This window comes from Pinus tabuliformis, chromosome 7 (assembly GCF_031772625.1).
Source record: "Pinus tabuliformis cultivar Carrire ecotype Pingquan chromosome 7, CPIR1, whole genome shotgun sequence".
Lineage (NCBI taxonomy): Eukaryota > Viridiplantae > Streptophyta > Pinopsida > Pinales > Pinaceae > Pinus > Pinus tabuliformis.
This window is the reverse complement of record NC_142293.1, coordinates 26745798-26767411: the sequence shown is the minus strand read 5'-3', so window position 1 is coordinate 26767411 and position 21614 is coordinate 26745798. Positions and strand designations below refer to the sequence as shown.

Here is a 21614-nt window from a genome sequence, read left to right as displayed (position 1 = left end):
AGGACAAAAAAACTCTATCCCCGGCAACGGTGCCAAAAAATGTTGTCTCACAGATTGTCACGACAACGCTCAGACCGGGGGCTGTCACCCTGATCCTCGATCTCTCCGTTTAAGCCTGTCTCTCGCGGCTAAGGGGGGTAGACCCTATGAGATGATGAAAACCAACTGTGAACTAGTTGGGTTGGGAGACATGAAGAAACAAGCACTAAATTGATTTTGTTAAAGTTAAAAGACCAGTGCCTTGTGGAGTTAATGTTTAAACGATTTATTTTCAGATGCTGCAGAAATATAAACCATATGGAGCAATCATTTATCATCAAATAACTTAAACAAAGATTTATTTTTAATGCGAGAAAATGCTTAAATGATACTCCAGCAAAAACTTCGAAAAGATAGAGTTCGATACACAACCACGAAATTTTAGACGTTAATGAGATATCACACTCATGATCATTCAAGCATACTAAATCACATCAAAATGATAAACATTAATTCCACATCAAAATTTTAATCTCAACAGGAAAAATAAAAATATTTCCAAAATATTTTTATGTTTTTCAGATACAACAAAATTTTGAAAAAAACTTTTAAATAAAAAATCTAAATGATATTAAATCTAAACTAAATTAAATCAAAACCTAGACTATAAGAAAAACAATTTCTTTATGTTGTTGTTGTTGTTGTTTTTATTTTTATTTATTTTTACTTATTTTATAATTTTTACGAATTTTTTATTTGTTATTTTTTATTATTATTTTTTTTTAAAACAAAACTTTAAAATCTAATCTAAATCTGAGACTAAAGCTTTAAATCTAAAAGTTAAACAAAATATACAACCTAAACCCTAATTATTATTATTATTAATATTTTTTATTATTATTTATTATTTATTTTTTATTTTTTTTAATTTATTAATTTATTTATTTTTTTAATTTTAAAACAAAAACTAAAAAAAATTAAAATCTAAACTAAAACTAAAACTAAAAAAAAATCAAAACTAAGCTAAAATCTAAAACCTAACTTAAATGATATATATATATATATATATATATATATATATATATATATTTTGTGTTTTATATTTTTTATGATAAAATAAACCTAGAAAAGGTGTAAACTTGAAACTAAATAATCTAGAGCCTAAAAGCATCTAATTCTAAAATCAACAGCTAATAATAAATAAAAAAAATTCTTAAACCTAAAACCTAAGAAAAAACGAAACTCGATATATATCAAAATCTAAAAAGAAAAAAAGAAACGAATCGAATTTTAATTTTAATTTTTGTAAAGTCCAAACGCATTACATAAAAGTCCTACGCTAATCCCTAACCATATCAAAACAGGAAAAATAAAAACGAAACCTAAACTATCATCACCTTACCATACGAGTGTTCATTCAGTCGTGATGCCTGCGTATCGAAACCCCTGTTTTAAGAAACGGCCGTTTCGAAACTTAAACGGCCGGCTTGATCCGTTTCAAAAGCTTGGAGAGTGACCCGGCCTAGGAAACGGTCCGGTTGGCCGAGTCACCCATGACTCGGCCAACCCGGCCGTTTCCGATATGACTCGGCCGAGTCACAAAGGAACGGCCCAGGCGCGTAAACAACAAACAAATAAACATTTTTTAATGTATTTTTTAATTGTTTTATGTTTGGTTTGGACCCCAAACAGCTATTTGAATATGATAAATGATTTTTGGGGTCCATTTCCCCATCCCAAACCCTATTTAACACACCCAAGTGCTCTCATTCACTCACAGCAGTCTTATGCATTTGAGTGAGAGTCTTCTTTGAGAGTTAGTGAGCAGTTCTTGAGCTTGTTTTGGAGCAGCAGTGAGGAATCTTGGAGGAGCATTGTAGCTGGAGTGAGGAGCTTCTTGGGCAGCCATTTGGAGCAGCATTGAGGAGTTGATTCTTGGAGCAAGCTTGAGGAGGCAGTTTGTGCCTGGAGGTATTTTTTTCCACCTCTATAAATATGTTTTTGCTTAGTAAATTTTAGGTGCATATCTAGAAAGCTTAGAGAGTGTTTTTTGTCAAATAAATGAACATTGAATCAATGTTTTTTTTTTTTGTCATTTTCAGATTGTTTGCTTTCATTTCCTAGTCAAAAAATGGCACCTAGAGCAAGAGATCCTGCTTGGGCATATGTTGAAATGGTTGATAGTCAAATGCAATGCAAATTTTGCCATAGGAAAATTAAGGAAGGTCCTGGGGGCATTAATAGGCTGAAACAACACTTGGCAGGGATTAGAGGCCAAATTACCCCATGTACCTCACCAGAAATTGGGGAGATTAGAAAGAATTTGTTGGCCAGCTTTGAGAAATTTAAAGAAGATAAGGCTAGGCAAAAAGACATACAGGCTGAAATTGGGAGGAAGAGGGAGATACAAAAAATGATGGCTACCAACCCCCACTATGATTTTGAGGGTTCTTCCTCTATCCCTCAAACTAAGGCATCCAACCCTTTCCGATATGTTCCTCCCTCTTTTGCTTCTGTTGAAGATAAGGGAAAGGGTAGAATGAATTTGAAAAAGGGTGATGTGACTATCAAAAGTTATTTCACTCCCTCCTCTCCATCAGATGCACATGGTCCTGAAGTTAGTAAAACTCAAATGCAGCCCACTTTAGATGACCATTGGAAGAAAGAATTGAGGGAGACTGCTTGTGATTACATAGCTAGATGGTGGTATGATGCTGATATCCCCTTTAATGCTGCTCGTTCACCATATTATGAGCCTATGTTTGATGCCATACATGCTGCTGGAAAAGGCTTCAAAGGCCCTACTATGCATGAGCTAAGGGGGTTTCATTTGCAGAAAGAAATTCAATCCATTAATGAGTATTTGCAAGAGTTTAGGGACTCATGGGCAAGAACGGGGTGTACCATCATGTCAGATGGATGGACTGATCAAAGAAACCGTACCATCATAAACTTTCTTGTCTTTTGCCCACAGGGAACCATGTTTTTAAAATCAGTTGATGCATCTAATAAGATAAAAGATGGCCACTTGTTGTTTCAGCTATTGGATCAGGTTGTTGAGGAGGTGGGGGTGGCTAATGTTGTTCAAATCATCACAGATAATGCCTCTAACTATGTTCTTGCTGGTAAACTGTTAGAGGAAAAACACAAGACCATATTTTGGACCCCATGCGCTGCACATTGCATAGACCTCATGGTTGAGGATATTGGAAAATTAGATTGGGTCAAAAACACTATAGATCATGCCAAAAGCATAACAAAATTTATCTACAATCATACATTGGTTTTGAGCCTCATGAGGAAACACACTGGGGGCAAGGATATTATTAGGCCTGCCATCACTAGATTTGCTACACATTTTTTGACATTGCAATCTATGCTTTCCCAACATAGAAACTTGCAAAAGATGTTTTCCAGTGATGAATGGAACCAAAGCAATTGGTCTAACAAACCAGAAGGCAAAGAATTGAAAAGGAAAGTCCATGAAGAAACTTTTTGGAGAAAGGCAGCAGAGATTGTGAAGCTTGCTGAGCCACTAGTTAAGGTGTTGCGGTTGGTGGATGGGGAAAGGTTGGCTATGGGCTTCATTTATGAGGCTATGGATCAAGCAAAGGAGCAAATAAAGATGGTATACAAGGATAGAGTGGCAAAGTATGGGCCCATTTGGGCAATCATTGATGAAAGATGGAACAATCAACTCCATCGCCCTATACATGCAGGTGGGTATTTTTTGAACCCACGGTATCATTATAAAGCTGAGGAGTCAGGAGCTTTGAGGGGGGAGGTCAGAGATGGACTGGTTGATTGCATTGAACGCATGATCCCATTGGAGTCTGATCAGCTGGAGATACACCGACAGGCCAATATCTTCAGCAATGCAGCAGGTACCTTTGGGAAGAACCTAGCAAAGATTGCAAGAGAAGCAGATGAGCCAGGTAAACAAAAATTTCAATTTTCAAATTCTTAATAGTTTTACTTTTTTTATAAAGTTTGTTAAATCGTTTATAATTTGAAAGTTAGATATAATTTGTAATTTTGTTGAGCTAACTCATTACACTCCTATGTTTTTTGCAGCACAATGGTGGGAGGCCTTTGGTGGCCATTGTCCTGAATTGCAAAGGTTTGCAATTCGTATTTTGAGTCAAACTTGCAGTGCATCTGGGTGTGAGCGCAATTGGGCTGTCTTTGAGAGGATTCACACAAAGAAGAGAAACCGTTTGGATAAAAAACGGTTAAATGATCTAGTTTTTGTCCAATACAACCTCCGGCTCAGACGAAACCATTTGCTGAACAAAAGACCGGATTCAGATCCCATTGTGTTGGAAGACATTGATCCAACATCAGATTGGGTAGTGGAGAGTTGTCCAGCAGAGTTTGATCCTGATGAGGATCTTGATTTAGATTTAGATCTGGAGACATCAGTTGAACTTGAACATGCTGTTCAACTTCAGCCTATTCAGTTGAATGCAGATCCCAATCCACCAGCCTCAGTCTCACAGCCAGCAGGGACTCCAGTTGTAGGTGCTTCCTCTGCTCAACCACGACAGAAGCGCAGCCGCATATCTACTCTATCTCAGCTTGCATCTGCTGCAGTTGCACAGCCTGCTAGTGGTACCACTTCTACAGTTGCAGTTGGGGATGATGATGATGAGGAGGAGCCATGGGGCCCCCTGTCTGACTCTGATGATGATGATCCAGAGATTGATCGATGTGATCTTGGCTCCTCTAACAGTAGCTACTAGCCAATGGCCCAGTAGTACTGTAGTACTAGTACTGGAGTCTGGTCACCGTCACAATTTACTTTTGTTGTAGAGGCCATTTCTAGCCTCCTTGGTTATGTGTTTTTTGTTTTGAGTCTTCGATCATGTATGACAGTTGACTATGTATTGCCATTGGGTACCATTTTGATATAATGGATTGGTTCATGAGCCTACTTTGATCATATGTTGTTTTCCATCTATATTATAATGCTGTGTGTTTGGAAACATGAATGAAAATCTTTTAAAATTATGTTTAAAATCTTTAAAATTATGTTTTTTTATAAAAATAATAAATATTTAATGTATTTTTTACAACGACCGAGTCATTGAAATCGAGCCGGCCGAGTCATTACCGTTTCGGAGTCGGAGTCGGAGTCGATCCTCGGCCGAGTCGGAGTCGGAGTCGGAGTCTTAAAACATTGATCGAAATGATTTACCTTTTGCTGCACGCTACAGGTGCTTATGCAGGTCAACGGCGTGACGACTTTGCGAGTTTGTAAATGCAGGTGATAGCCGCGCTGGAGGGGAGAAATAAGACCGCAGAAGGGAGGATGAAGCCGCGGCTGCGAACAGAAAAAAGCTAACGTGTAGGTGCGGAAGGGTATGCCTACGACAACGGAAATGAAAATGTGACTTTGCAGATTGGAGATTCAAGCGTTCACGTAAGCCCTCCAACGTTGGTCAGATGCGGTTGATGTTTGACGTTGGGAGATGATTCGATGGTAGAAAAAGTTTGCAGCGGGAAGAGGACGCAGCACACAGGTTGCTTGCAGGCTTGCTGTTTGGGTTTATGCTTGACGCAGGATGGAAAATGACAGCGGCTTGAACAACGATGGAAGCTACAGATAATAGATTCGAAGGCAACTTTAAAGCAGTGAATGGAAGAGCTGCTGCGTGGAAACGTGGCTAGGCAGACTGCTGAGAGAGGGGCTTGTAGCAATTTTTTGGAGATCTTTCTGCAAAAATAAGACCCTGGGCTGCAAAATAATCCCCTTGCAAGAGATTGCTCTGAGATACAATGGCAAGGCGCTGTTAAACCTTGTAAATCTTCAAAAAAAACCCAGCAACCTGTAAAGGAGAAACACCCAAAAATAATATGCAAAGATTAGGAATGAAACCCTACAAACCAGTCCAAAATTACAAAATTGTAGCGCTCTACAACAGCCAGATTTGTCATTTATCATCAATATTTTTAGAACTTCAGATTTTTTTTATGAAATGCTTTAGAAATCTCTCATGCAAATCAGAAAACAGACTCAAATAATAAACCCAGGATCAAAAACTAGCTGGGCCCTGCAAGAGAATGCTTGTGGGAGCTGGCTGGTTCAGCCGAGAACTTCCCCAAACGCCCACTGACTTTCTTCAATAAGGGTTTCCTGCACAACTCACTTCAACCATCAATGAAGAGAGAAAAAGCAGTACTAGATCTCAAATGCAATGGAGATACCTGCCATTACTTCAGAAAATCTAATACCATTCAAACCCTAGCAAGTGAACAAGATACCTGTGCTCAGCAATACTCTATAATAAGCTGTTACTAATGGCTGAAAATGAAAATATGCAGAAAATAAAATAGCTCACAGCACTTCCAGAGAGTAACACCAGCAAGATTTCAACCCCAAAGTCTTTCTTTATTAGCACCAGAAAAAGTTTACAAGAGAGCTTCTTCAGCACAAGACTCACAGATCGAATGATCTCAAATGACCCCTAGCACCCTATTTAAAGGAAAAGTTCCCAACAGCTAGTTCGAGTGATCCACGTCAAAATGATCTCGACCGTCGATGAGGATCAAGATATCTCTTAATCTCATCCGTCGAATTTTTAATGTATTAAAAAATTGAAATTCTGCATTTATTTACTCAAAATATTATTATTTTATTATTTTTAGGTTTTTGACTTTATTTTTTTATTTATTATTATTATTATTATTATTATTTTTATATATTTTTTATTTTTTTAAATTATTTTTAAATGGATCCTCGAACTTAGCTTTTGGAAAAATCACCTAGGACCTAGGACTTAGGACTTATGAGGGGATTAAAACATTTCTTAACCCTCAAGACGCTTTACATCATGACTTTTACAACTTTACATCTCAAGGGGGGAAAACCCCTTTGTCATAGACCCTCATAAACCACCCAGTTCTGCGACACAACTATAATCTAGCAGATTAACACACTAGGATTCTCCTAAGATTCTAATGACAAAATCCATTCCGGCTTTGGGGTTAGGCCGAAGGAAAACTCTGCCGATCATGGATCGGTGAGACGAAAAACCTTCCGGAACATAGATTATCACTTAGAAAATTAGGTCCACCTAGGCAATTTACATACATGACTCATATCTGCTAAGATTATTTACAATTTATACATGCAGACTGGGTTTACCACATAAATTGATCAAGCTGTCGATGACTGTCGAATGGCACGGACATGTCGATCAAGCGCTACCCTTTTTGCAAAGAAAAGGGGGTGTACTGCTATGGGTAGTTGACCGGTAGTGGTCAACAGGGTGATAAATGAATCTCCCCTATGATGATTCTTCTTCAGTAGATTGAGACGTCAATGTTTCAGATGATATAGAGAAGAGATGAACAAAAATGAGCAGAGAAAGCAAAGATCTTTGATGCAGAAAGAATTCCTCCCTAGCTGAGAGGGAGTGTTGAAAATTGACAACTCAAGGATGTATTTCCTTATCTAAAATCTCATTTTTGACAATTCTGGAGTGGCTTTCTAAAAATAGAAAGTCATGTTTGGCATCTCAAGTATGAATTTTCAAAAATAGTAAATCACCTTGCATCAATTGGTAATCAAGTATAATTGATGGAAAATCACTTAACTTATCATTTATCAATCCTAATAGTTCAATCTCTACTTAATCATCAATATTATTATTATTATAATTTATTACTATTATCCTTTATGATACTATTATATTATTATTAAAGGGAAATTCATGTCTCTCAATCATGGCACTCAATCATGTCATATGTAACTCACCTCAATTAATGCATATGTTACTCTCTCTCACTTAATGGATACATTACACTCTCATTAAAGTATGTCATAAAAGATTCCTCTTATGCATTCCTTAATGCATATGCTACATTCTCTCCTTTATGGCATAAGTTACTAAGGCTTGTGTTAATCTCTTTTATGGTATAAGTTACTAAGACATGCGTAGTACGTACCTCCTTAATGACATGAGTTACAAAGGCATGCGTGCAATATACCTCCTTAATGGCATGAGTTACAAAGGCATGTGTACCTCCCTAAATGGCATATGTAACTCCTCAAGGCATGAATATTGCTTCTCTTTATGACTAGAATTTGTTGCTCCTCCTATATATATGTGTCTCATATCATCTGATTCTCACTGCTTGTGCATTTTGAAAGAATAATCCAAATTTGAGAGAGAGTTGGAGAGACTTGAAAAAGATTGTGAAAGAGAGAAACTTAGAGAGTAAGAGCAGAACTTGAGGGTTGGTTCAGTGTTTGCATTACCTCCTACTACTAGTGATCTTCATGCTACAACTTGTTTAGATTTGGATGAACTTACTCATTCTCTTGATCGCTCATTGTACTTTGTATCTCTGCTAAATGATTTATATCTTAATAGAAGAAGAATTTGGTTGGGTTTTCCCCTTGTGGGTTTTGCCATGGTCATTGGACCTAAATTCTCTGTCTTATCTTGTTCTTGGTTGTCTTTAATTGTGCATTTGGTTTATCTTCTATCTACAATTGCTTAACTAATATTGCAACAAAAATAAGTTTTGGAATAAGTAATTGTTACAACATAGAACATCATAATTTCAACAAAATTAGGTTCATGCCTAATCTGGGTACATACAACACATCTGTAACATTGGTGCTTTCTCTTGAATTCGTCTGAATCTTGATGGTACCCCTCTCGATTAGAGTGCATTTACTTTTGTTTCCCATCTGAATCTGGAAGTCCATCTACTCCTCCTTGTACATGGAGAGGTAGTCTCTAACTCCTGTCATGTGAGCTGAAGCTCCACTGTCTACATACCAGACACCTTGTGAATTCGAGTTAGAGAGTCAAGCTATCTGAGTCTCTTTACGACCATACTGGAAAATCTGAAAACTTCAAATACACTGGAGAAGTCCTAGGTATAATGTTTTGTGTGTTTTTCTCTTCCTTCCTCTGCAGACCTGCAACTGCAAATCCTTGCTGCAAATTTCTGTGCCCATGTATATTCCGTGAATTTACTGATATGCTCATCCGAACCTCTTTCGGACAATCACACTCCCTGTTGCTACTGCTCAGATTTGGAAATATTGTGATTAGATCTCCCTCTTTGAAATTGCACAATCTTGCTTCCTTTGCCTCGGAGCCTCTGATTTGATTAACTATTCTCTTATACCATGTGAAAATTTCTTGAACTACAACAACTGGGTATTATTCTCCTAACTTAATAATTTATTTGACTTATGTAACTATTATTATAGCAAATAGCGGAAATAAAAACAGGAGTTGAGAAATAGATGTGCACATAGTAAAATTGACACTGTTATTTTGAACTAAACGTCCTTGGAAAAACCCCAAAGGGAAAATTGGTGCAGCAAATGAGGGTTTATTTTATTATGCAACAATTTGAGAAAATTATTATGACTGGTTGCTGATTGGCAAACCTCTGGAAATCAATTTGCAAAATATACTGGAGATCCAAGATCTCCTCTGCAAATCAACTCGGCCTCCTCTGGCTTTCTTGCACCCCACACTGGAAACTCACATTGCTGCCTAAAAGGCGCATTCTTGGTCTGAGTAATTTGCACTGCCCTGAAACTAACTCTGAATGAGCCATCTTGCCTCCCTCTGTCTTTGGAAAGAATTCGCTCTACCTTCTGGAACTAGATCCGGTCTTCGGCAACTGAACAAACACTCTTTTGAGAAGTCGCACTGGGGTTTCTGGCTATTCACACTAGCTGTAGCAAGCCTCTCTACAGATAATTCGGCCTCCCTACTCTTGTCTCTCTGACGTTGGAAAATCACTGGGAAACTCTCCAAAATCTTGCGCTCAAATTTTTTGCTGCTCCCTCTCTCCAGTGCTCTTCCCTCTGGCTCGAATTGTGCCTTCACTGAAAACTGTGAACTCGGTTAGCTCGATCTGCCTTGCTCACAACTGATCACACTGATGCTCTCTCTAAGACCTTTGATTTGCTTTTATAATCTCTCGTTGGAGTCTCAATGGCCACGATTTAATCTCCATCGATGGCTAAGATCAAATTGACTTCATCAATAGAAGTCTCTAGAGCAATCTTGAACATCCTTATTTAATTAACTTTAATTTACCACTTTTCCTAAGTTAGGCTTCAGAAATATTTTAATTATGGCAAATTAATTTAATTAAGGTGTTTCCCAAGCTTATCTTGCGAAACATTTTTGGGGTTTTGGAGATTTAGTGTTCCTTAGCCTCTTAGCATCATCTGAGAGTAGAACACTTGTCTGATGCTACCATATCGATAAAAAACTGACAACACCTTTAGTGGAGCTGACTTGCTTTTAGGCCCCTTTAAATATATTTTTTTTGTTTCACATAAATTCCTTTTAGTGATGATTAGGGCACATGAGATTAGGCCTATTACAAATATAATTATGAGCTTCTTCTAGGGTAGTAATGGATGTCCATAATGCTTTGGAGCAATTATGCTGGTGCAAAACCCATTTTTGGGGCATCAAACTTTAAAAATTAGTCTCTCCAACCCGGAGAACCCACAAATTGTGCCGCCTATCAAATGAAATTGCATGACCAGGGCAACCTAGTTAGAGTGGTCTTGTATCCAAATTCATTGTCCTTTGCATGCATATTGTCAAGCCAGTGTAGGGGCATCTTAGGGTTTCTTCATCTTTGTCAATGGCCCAAAGTTTCTTATTTCTTGTAGAACTTTCTTTTGGTCAAGATAGTTTTTGGATGTTTGCTGCTGGTTAGGAATAATGTTTAGTGAGATAAATACTTTTCTCAGACAACTGTTTTTGCTGCAGAGTTCATCAATTTAATCTCGTCAGAGTCCAATGACATATGCTACAAAGAGGAGAAAAGAACTATTGCACCAGAACATGTTCTGGAATCTCTAAAGGTTGGTTGATGGTTCACATTCAATTTAAGTATCATAATAATGTAAATGAAGGGAATTTTGTTTTATTCAACTTTTTTTCTGTTATTTTTCTTGATGATTGTATCAATGTTGGGTCGTTGATATGACTTGTATTTCCTTGTGCAATTTGACATTACATTCTCTTGCAAACTATTGTCCTAACCAAAATGAGTTTATGGTTTTGTGCTTGCACTAGCAAAGTTGGTCTTGGTATTGGTCCCGTGTCAAGTGATGATCCCAGTCAAGACTCAATTTTAGTGAATGGCAATATTATTTTGTTATTTCCTCGGTATATGAAAGTTGAACTCAAGCCTTCCACATACGTATTTTTTCATAGTATAATGCCATATAGTTGTAGTTTTTATTCAAATCATAAACATGGTTAGATTATGTTTCCTTTTGGTGTTGCTTCTGCATATTGTTCTAAATGGCATCAAAATTGAAAAGGAAGGATTTTTCTTATTTTTTTTTTTTTTGTAAGTTGATAGTTTTAAGGAAACCTAAGTGGCTAGATTAAAGTTTCAGTTTAACAAGAAAAATGTTCAAGACCTACGTTTATTATAGGGTGATTTGGGCCAACACAGTAATTTTTGCCATCTTTTTCTCCTTTCCATGATTTGTTTGAATTTTTGAATTATGAATTTGTTTACTCATTGTTGGTCATGGTGTCCTTGTATATGTGATGTTATGTGAAAATTTAAGATGATGGTACATGCCTCATTTTTGGATCAATTCAATATATATGCGATCTTTGAAAGTATTGCATGTGTAAATGCTCCATAAACCATATGAAAATATGCTGCAAGGTGAAGCTTTAGGTTGGAAGTATTGTTGACATGATTGATCATGGAATGGGGGCCATGTTGGTTACAATGACACCTAGCTGGTGGAAATGGTAGCAACTTGTTTTTCATTGTTGGGACTTGAGAGATGCTTTAGGCACTCCCTTGGCTCTTAATGCTACCTATACATTCGAGTCCCATTTACCTGTTACCAGTAGAATTTGGAAGGAATAAAATATTGAGGGAAAGTGCCAATGCCACCTTGCAAAATCCATCTTGCTTTTGGCTAGTGCTTGCTAGCTTTGTGGGAGTTGGGAGGCAGGGTGAGGGTGATCCCTAATGATTTGAAACCAACAATTTTCAAATTTACTGTAAATAGGCTTAAAATCTGCAGAAAATTCTAGCACCTAGTGCAATGCACCACTAGGTGACCTAGACAATGTGCAACGTGTGGGAATGTTACAAATGTCACCTTAGCAACAAATCCCCTCATTTTTGTGATGGACATGATTGAACACAAAGGAGGCTTCCCTGTTAGGGCCGAGGAATCAAATAACTAAGTGCTGCATAAGGATCCTACAATGAAAATCCATAGGATAAAGGTGTAATAAATTAGGGTATGAGGTGGCTGAAGGAGTAAATTCCAGAACTGGGTCCAAGGTAGCTATGGCTCAATCTAAAGGCTATAGTTGACCTAAAGAGGCTCAAATGGGCTTCGTGAACACACCAAATTAAAGAAATACTCAAGGCTGCTATAAACTAGGATTTTAAATAAGCAATTTACATCAATACAACAGTTTATAATATTAGAAAATTTAATTGTTGAAATTACGAGTAAACAATTTAAAATGAAGGCTAAATTAAAGAGTAAACTAGGGACCAAGTTATAACAAATTTTGACAATTAATAATCATATAACAGAAAATAAAACCTTGACGTCAGCCCTAGAAAATGGCTGAAAAATGCATGTAAAACAACAATTTTACTTATCTAAAACACTTTTCAACAATGTCTAACAAATGGACGTGGATCAAAAGGTCATTAAATGTTGAAAATATTGGGTTTTACTGAAATTTAATCCTAATTTACCATAAAACAAAGAAAAACGATTTTTTATAAGTTGGATGAGTACCATAAGAGAGATGGATTAGTGCCTTCTCAATATGGGGCATATGGAGTCTAGGATTCAAACAATTCTAGGGTTTCCTTGGAGTGATAACTAGATCCAAACAAAACTAGGGAAAAATGGACCAGTGACTTCTCAATTTGGGGCATATGGAGTCTAGGATTTAAACAATATCAGGGTTTTCTTGGTGTGCTAACTAGATGCAAACGAAACTAGGCAAATAAACTAACTTAATGCTAGACTTTCAAATACCCAACAACTAATTTAATGAATTTTTTGTAACGAAAGAAACTGGAACTGAAACTGAAACCTTTAGATGCATTCACCAAATATACCGAGTATTCTAACTAAACATTCACAACGGAAAATAAAATCTGAAGACACAAGCACAATCAAAACACATAACACTAGAAATTACCTAGGAAACCCCAACTGGGGAAAACCTGCTAAGTGTGTGTTCTTTATTTCTGCTTCAGCAAATTTTCAATCTTCAGAAAAATTACAAACAAGAGGGAAAACTCCCTTTGCCTCAGCAACTCCTGAAATTCACCCAATGCCCAAGCGGACTATGCCTTGGCCCTCACATTCTTCTCTGCATACACGCTTTATGGAATATGTACGACCCTTTTGCATTGAGAAACTTGGCCTGGTTGAAGGTGACAACCTGCTGGAAAAACTGAAGGTTGAATGGCCTCTTTTCCTTGCTGTATCTGCATTGGTCTGAGTGCCCTAATAGCTGAATACTCTCATTGAAAATGATGAGCAGAACACATACTTATGATGCACTAAATCAATGTTTCCACTAGCTGCTTCATCTCCTCTTTATAATTCGACCTGGGCCCCATTTAGCAAACTCAATGGCTGAGATTTATTTTAATTGTAAGACTGGGATCTCTTTATAATTTGACTTAGGAAACATAATTTTCTCCTAAGTTAATACATAGGAAATAAATAAAATCTGCAAAAGTGGAAGTCTGTGGGTCCCTCTGCTAGTCTAGGCATCACAGATCAGGCAAAACCCTTGCTCTCTAACTCCATTCAACACTCCCTCTTAGAGAGGAAGGTGTTTAGTGCTATGCCCTGTTTATCTTTAAAGTAGACAAATATGCCCCTTTGCAATGCCTTGGTCTAAATATCTGCTATCTGCTCCTCTGTAGGAACGTATTGAAGTCTGACTATACCCCTCTGAACACATTGTCTGATATGGTGGTAACAGATCTCAATTTGCTTGGAGTGGTCATGAAACACTGGATTTTCAGAGAGCTTAATGTGACTCTGATTGTCACAATGTATGACTGTGGGCTCCAACTCCTGACTGAACAACCCAACAAGTAGCTTCCTCAACTAGATAGCCTCACAAGCTGCTAGACTGGCAGCCATGTACTCAGCCTCAGTGGAGCTCAGTGCCACTGATCTCTACTTCTTGTTGAACTAGGAAACAATCGCTGACTCAACACTGAAGGTGCAACTTGAAGTGCTCATCTTGTCTGTAGAGCTCCCTACCCAATTTGCATCTGCGAAGCTTTTCAACTTCACTCCATCAACCTGCCCGTACATGTTAAGTTATGGTATGTTCTATGCTTATAACAATTTACTTCTTTTTCTTATTATATTCCACCGATTAGCAATCACATGTACATAAAGTAAAGTTAAGATAGAACATTAAACGATCGACAGAAAACAAGCCAAGACAAGAGACACAAGATGTGGCAGCTAGCCAGGGACAAACCCCACAATGTGTGGGGAAACCCTTTGATCAAATCTTCTTTTATCTACAATAATTCAGCAGAGAGAAATAGTACAATAAATCTGATTCATATTAGCAGTAGCAAACCCTAGATCAGCAGCATCAGCATTAGCGGCTTCATTATCAAACTAGGGCAGACCATATCTCACAAACCGACCGTCGGATTGACTTCATTCCACCACCAAAAGTTTCGGCTTCTAGAGGAGGTTCAGATGAACCTACAACGCAGTTCAGATGAGGAGATCTTCTAGGCCACGCAAGTCAATCTTTACTTCTGCAGTTACAGCTTCAGTTTCAGCAGTTTTCGGCTTCAAACTAGGGCAGTCGATATCTTGCAAACCGTTCGCCGGATTGACTTCATTCCACCACCAAAAGTTGCGGCTTTTAGAGGAGGTTCAGATGAACCTACAACGCAGTTCAGATGAGGAGATCTTCTAGGCCACGCAAGTCAATCTTTACTTCTACAGTTGCAGCTTCAGATTCAACAGCTTCCGGCTTCACATGTGTGAGAGAGAGACCCATTTCAGCGCAGTAGAGAAGAGACTCATTTCTGCGCAGTAGAGAGAGAGAGATCTGATGAGATGAGTGAGTCTAAATGAGGGAAAGTCCTCTTATATTTATACACAACGTTGGTGGGTGAATAGATGCGACTGTTGGGCCTCTGAGCCTACATGAGTTGTAGGTTGGCTTGATAATAATTCCATAATCAAAATAAATTCATATCTCCATGAATACTTATCGGAATCAGATGATCTTTATATCAATCCTACACCTCTCGACGAGAGGAATCTAATAAAAATATTATCAGCCATGAATAAGATGACCCACATGAAGTTTTTCCCTGGTTGCCAATTTTAACAGTACAACAACCCATAATCTGCCGTTCCACTGAGATACCTCAACGCATGCTTGGCAACAACCCAATGCAGTTTGTTAGGCTCAACCATGAACTGGCTCAACTGGTTAACTGTGAAGCAAATGTCAGGTTGTGTGTTCACCAGATACATCAATGACCCTGTTTGGTAATTTAATTGAGTTTAAAGTACTACATAAATTATCGACTAGGGCTGGTAAACTGATGAAGTGTATGTGCACTATTTGTGCTAGGATTTTTTATTATGTGAGTAAACTTTTAAATTGAATTAGGATGTTTTCATGCACATAGTTTATCTAAGAATTGTCACTCTTGCAAGAAAGGAAATTATCACACTGAGAGAAATAAAACTAAATTAAAGTGCAGAAATAAATAGCAAAATCAAATCCAAATTCTCTTTAGACTAGCAGAAAAGAAAGCTAATTTATAATTGCAGAAAAAAATATCACGCCAGCAAATCTAGATCTACTTCTCACTTGATAAAAATGGAACTAAATCTTAAATGCAGTATTAAAATATTACATTGGCAAATTTGAATCACACATATAAAACCTTGAAATAAATTATACTTCTGATTGCAATTAAATGATTCTATTCTTCAAAATTTACATGTGCACAATAGATCCCTTTTTGATTTATTTCCTTCATCCATTTCACATAATGAAATGATTAAATCTATAAAAGAAATCTCAGCGAACTCTGTCTCAAACTCTATTCTCACTGTCATAAGCACTCACTAAAAATCAAAATTAAAAGATTAGTTGAGATAATCTAATGCTACAAAATTTTAAGATATAAAATTGAAATACTAACTGAAAATAAAATAAGACCTTACAGCTCCTAGGGGGCCCTCCTGTGAGTTGTAGGTAAGCAACGATCAATCAGAGATTAAACACGCATTAACGCAATGCATAGAGGAATAATCAAACTCACTTTTATAAATGCAAAGAGTGTTTTCAAAATAATAACTGGTCTGTCATCGTCGTGCCAAGAGGTAGGTTTTATAACCTCCTTCAATAATCTGTTTAGAGATTTTTACGCCTATCCTACTCGATAGAAATTCTAGAAATAACATAAGATAATATGAAATAGCGATTCTTCATGATTTGCTATCGGAGAAGCAAATCATGAGGCAAAATATTAGCTTCATCCTTATCATCGATCTTCTCACTCGCCTGATTCATCTTTGGCTTCTTTTCCACTGGGTTGACTTCCACGTTGACTTGCTCATATGGTACCCTTATCATCTTGTTGGATCATGAAGATAGGTGGATATTGTTATGCCGATTGTTAGCTACCTATCCATACATTTTGCTCCTCAACTGGTGTTTCAGAACCTACAAATTCTTCAAGTAAGCTGCAAAATCAATCATTAGCTGCAGAATCGATGCAATTTAGTAGCTTATGTAAATATTAAATCAAATAATAAGGAAACAATGAAACTATGGATAAAAGATGATCAGGTACCTGATTTTGCCATTAACGTTGCAAGTTGACACCTTATTGGGATTATTATGATAAAAAAGGAAGGGAATGGAGTGTATGGAGTTTAGGGAAGGTGTCAAAAAGGAACAATTTTGGTCTTCAACATTCCCCCACACAGAAGATATTGCATGTCCTCATGCACAAAATTTCAAAATTTGTGACCCACTCTGTCACTGAGCTACCTCCGAAGCTTGAGCAAGAACATCTAAGTTAGTATTCTTTGTTTTTCTGATTTTTCTTTTGGTTGCCATCCTTAGTTTCTTAATTAAAATCCTGCATTGTAAACCCCTGATTTTACTTTAGAGAAGTTTTTTTTAACCTTTAACTTGTTTTTCTTGTACCAATGGCAAAGATGTAGGAGAATATTATCATTTTGAGTCCTTTGAATGTCATTTTGTACCTTCATTGCTTCATGTTCCTGCTTCAGAAACTTGTTTAACACTTCCAATAAAATGCATCATGAACCGAGCATAATAAAAGAACAAATTTCCAAACCTACCCTCGCAGGTTATGAACTTCTGAATGATTAACAACAAATTTCTCCATTTAGTTTTAAGGCTGTTACTGGAATTCCCTTCTTAACAATGGAGATGTCCATACCTGGGTTTTTCAAGAAGATTTCCCAATCTTCTCTTTGATTTTGCATTTTTTAAACCAACTTTCCCCATTTCTCGGAAATCCTTTAGCTTCTGCCATGAATGACTCTGTCAACAATTTCTGCTTCTATGACATCATATGCCAGAGCAAACGACTTTGTAACCTCCTTATCGTGCCCATTAAACTTTTCAAAGAACTGTAACCATTGTGCCTGCTACAATTTCCGTTTCACCTGTGGATAACTGTCAAGAAACTTGACTTCATTTGGCTCAAAAGTTAAAACCAATGTTTTAAGACTCCGACTACGACTCCGACTCGACCGAGGATCGACTCCGACTCCGACTCCGAAACGGTAATGACTCGGCCGACTCGATTTCAATGACTCGGTCGTTGTAAAAAATACATTAAATATTTATTTTTTTTATAAAAAAACATAATTTTAAAGATTTTAAACATAATTTTAAAGATTTTCATTCATGTTTCCAAACACACAGCATTATAATATAGATGGAAGACAACATATGATCAAAGTAGGCTCATGAACCAATCCATTATATCAAAATGGTACCCAATGGCAATACATAGTCAACTGTCATACATGATCGAAGACTCAAAACAAAAAACACATAACCAAGGAGGCTAGAAATGGCCTCTACAACAAAAGTAAACTGTGACGGTGACCAGACTCCAGTACTAGTACTACAGTACTACTGGGCCACTGGCTAGTAGCTACTGTCAGAGGAGCCAAGATCACGTCGATCAATCTCTGGATCATCATCATCAGAGTCAGACAGGGGGCCCCATGCTTCCTCCTCATCATCATCATCCCCAACTGCAACTGTAGAAGTGGTACCACTAGCAGGCTGTGCAACTGCAGCAGATGCAAGCTGAGATAGAGTAGATATGCGGCTGCGCTTCTGTCGTGGCTGAGCAGAGGAAGCACCTACAACTGGAGTCCCTGCTGGCTGTGAGACTGAGGCTGGTGGATTGGGATCTGCATTCAACTGAATAGGCTGAAGTTGAACAACATGTTCAAGTTCAACTGATGTCTCCAGATCTAAATCTAAATCAAGATCCTCATCAGGATCAAACTCTGCTGGACAACTCTCCACTACCCAATCTGATGTTGGATCAATGTCTTCCAACACAATGGGATCTGAATCCGGTCTTTTGTTCAGCAAATGGTTTTGTCTGAGCCGGAGGTTGTATTGGACAAAAACTAGATCATTTAACCATTTTTGATCCAAACGGTTTCTCTTCTTTGTGTGAATCCTCTCAAAGACAGCCCAATTGCGCTCACACCCAGATGCACTGCAAGTTTGACTCAAAATACGAATTGCAAACCTTTGCAATTCAGGACAATGGCCACCAAAGGACTCCCACCATTGTGCCGCAAAAAACATAGGAGTGTAATGAGTTAGCTCAACAAAATTACAAATTATATCTAACTTTCAAATTATAAACGATTTAACAAACTTTAAAAAAAAGTAAAACTATTAAGAATTTGAAAATTGAAATTTTTGTTTACCTGGCTCATATGCTTCTCTTGCAATCTTTGCTAGGTTCTTCCCAAAGGTACCTGCTGCATTGCTGAAGATATTGGCTTGTCGGTGTATCTCCAGCTGATCAGACTCCAATGGGATCATGCGTTCAATGCAATCAACCAGTCCATCTCTGACCTCCCCCCTCAAAGCTCCTGACTCCTTAGCTTTATAATGATACCGTGGGTTCAAAAAATACCCAGCTGCATGTATAGGGCGATGGAGTTGATTGTTCCATCTTTCATCAATGATTGCCCAAATGGGCCCATACTTTGCCACTCTATCCTTGTATACCGTCTTTATTTGCTCCTTTGCTTGATCCATAGCCTCATAAATGAAGCCCATAGCCAACCTTTCCCCATCCACCAACCGCAACACCTTAACTAGTGGCTCAGCAAGCTTCACAACCTCTGCTGCCTTTCTCCAAAAATTTTCTTCATGGACTTTCCTTTTCAATTCTTTGCCTTCTGGTTTGTTAGACCAATTGCTTTGATTCCATTCATCACTGGAAAACATCTTTTGCAAGTTTCTATGTTGGGAAAGCATAGATTGCAATGTCAAAAAATGTGTAGCAAATCTAGTGATGGCAGGCCTAATAATATCCTTGCCCCCAGTGTGTTTCCTCATGAGGCTCAAAACCAATGTATGATTGTAGATAAATTTTGTTATGCTTTTGGCATGATCTATAGTGTTTTTGACCCAATCTAATTTTCCAATATCCTCAAGCATGAGGTCTATGCAATGTGCAGCGCATGGGGTCCAAAATATGGTCTTGTGTTTTTCCTCTAACAGTTTACCAGCAAGAACATAGTTAGAGGCATTATCTGTGATGATTTGAACAACATTAGCCACCCCCACCTCCTCAACAACCTGATCCAATAGCTGAAACAACAAGTGGCCATCTTTTATCTTATTAGATGCATCAACTGATTTTAAAAACATGGTTCCCTGTGGGCAGAAGACAAGAAAGTTTATGATGGTACGGTTTCTTTGATCAGTCCATCCATCTGACATGATGGTACACCCTGTTCTTGCCCATGAGTCCCTGAACTCTTGCAAATACTCATTAATGGATTGAATTTCTTTCTGCAAATAAAACCCCCTTAGCTCATGCATAGTAGGGCCTTTGAAGCCTTTTCCAGCAGCATGTATGGCATCAAACATAGGCTCATAATATGGTGAACGATCAGCATTAAAGGGGATATCAGCATCATACCACCATCTAGCTATGTAATCGCAAGCAGTCTCCCTCAATTCTTTCTTCCAATGGTCATCTAAAGTGGGCTGCATTTGAGTTTTACTAACTTCAGGACCATGTGCATCTGATGGAGAGGAGGGAGTGAAATAACTTTTGATAGTCATATCACCCTTTTTCAAATTCATTCTACCCTTTCCCTTATCTTGAACAGAAGCAAAAGAGGGAGGAACATATCGGAAAGGGTTGGATGCCTCAGTTTGAGGGATAGAGGAAGAACCCTCAAAATCATAGTGGGGGTTGGTAGCCATCATTTTTTGTATCTCCCTCTTCCTCCCAATTTCAGCTTGTATGTCTTTTTTCCTAGCCTTATCTTCTTTAAATTTCTCAAAGCTGGCCAACAAATTCTTTCTAATCTCCCCAATTTCTGGTGAGGTACATGGGGTAATTTGGCCTCTAATCCCTGCCAAGTGTTGTTTCAGCCTATTAATGCCCCCAGGACCTTCCTTAATTTTCCTATGGCAAAATTTGCATTGCATTTGACTATCAACCATTTCAACATATGCCCAAGCAGGATCTCTTGCTCTAGGTGCCATTTTTTGACTAGGAAATGAAAGCAAACAATCTGAAAATGACAAAAAAAAAAAAACATTGATTCAATGTTCATTTATTTGACAAAAAACACTCTCTAAGCTTTCTAGATATGCACCTAAAATTTACTAAGCAAAAACAGATTTATAGAGGTGGAAAAAAATACCTCCAGGCACAAACTGCCTCCTCAAGCTTGCTCCAAGAATCAGCTCCTCAATGCTGCTCCAAATTGCTGCCTAAGAAGCTCCTCACTCCAGCTACAATGCTCCTCCAAGACTCCTCACTGCTGCTCCAAAACAAGCTCAAGAACTGCTCACTAACTCTCAAAGAAGAATCTCACTCAAATGCATAAGACTGCTGTGAGTGAATGAGAGCACTTGGGTGTGTTAGGGTTTGGGAGGGGGAAATGGACTCCAAAAATCATTTATCATATTCAAATAGCTATTTGGGGTCCAAACCAAACATAAAACAGTTAAAAAATACATTAAAAAATGTTTATTTGTTTGCTGTTTACGCGCCTGGGCCGTTCCTTTGTGACTCGGCCGAGTCATATCGGAAACGGCCGGGTTGGCCGAGTCACCCATGACTCGGCCAACCGGACCGTTTCCTAGGCCGGGTCACTCTCCAAGCTTCTGAAACGGATCAAGCCGGCCGTTTTGGTTTCGAAACGGCCGTTTCTTAAAACAGGGCTCAGAACGCACAACAACTCCCATGGTGAGGAAGCTTCAGTCCGTAATTGCCCTTTTTGACAGGATTATGGAGTGTAGCAAGGACAAGAACGGAATTTAGGTAGCAGTTGAGGGGTTTTCGACAAAGAA

The 21614-nt window shown here is 38.0% G+C and overlaps 1 protein-coding gene across 1 annotated transcript in view; it reads left to right on the top strand.

Annotated features, from left to right (window-relative positions):
- LOC149244942 (protein Dr1 homolog) overlaps positions 1 to 21614 on the top strand; it is a 134174-nt gene that overhangs the window by 79367 nt on the left and 33193 nt on the right. Inside the window, exon 4 of the mRNA XM_089457627.1 lies at positions 10746 to 10840. Within this exon, the coding sequence (XP_089313753.1) occupies positions 10746 to 10840 (95 nt within the window). The remainder of the gene's footprint in view (positions 1 to 10745; positions 10841 to 21614) is intronic.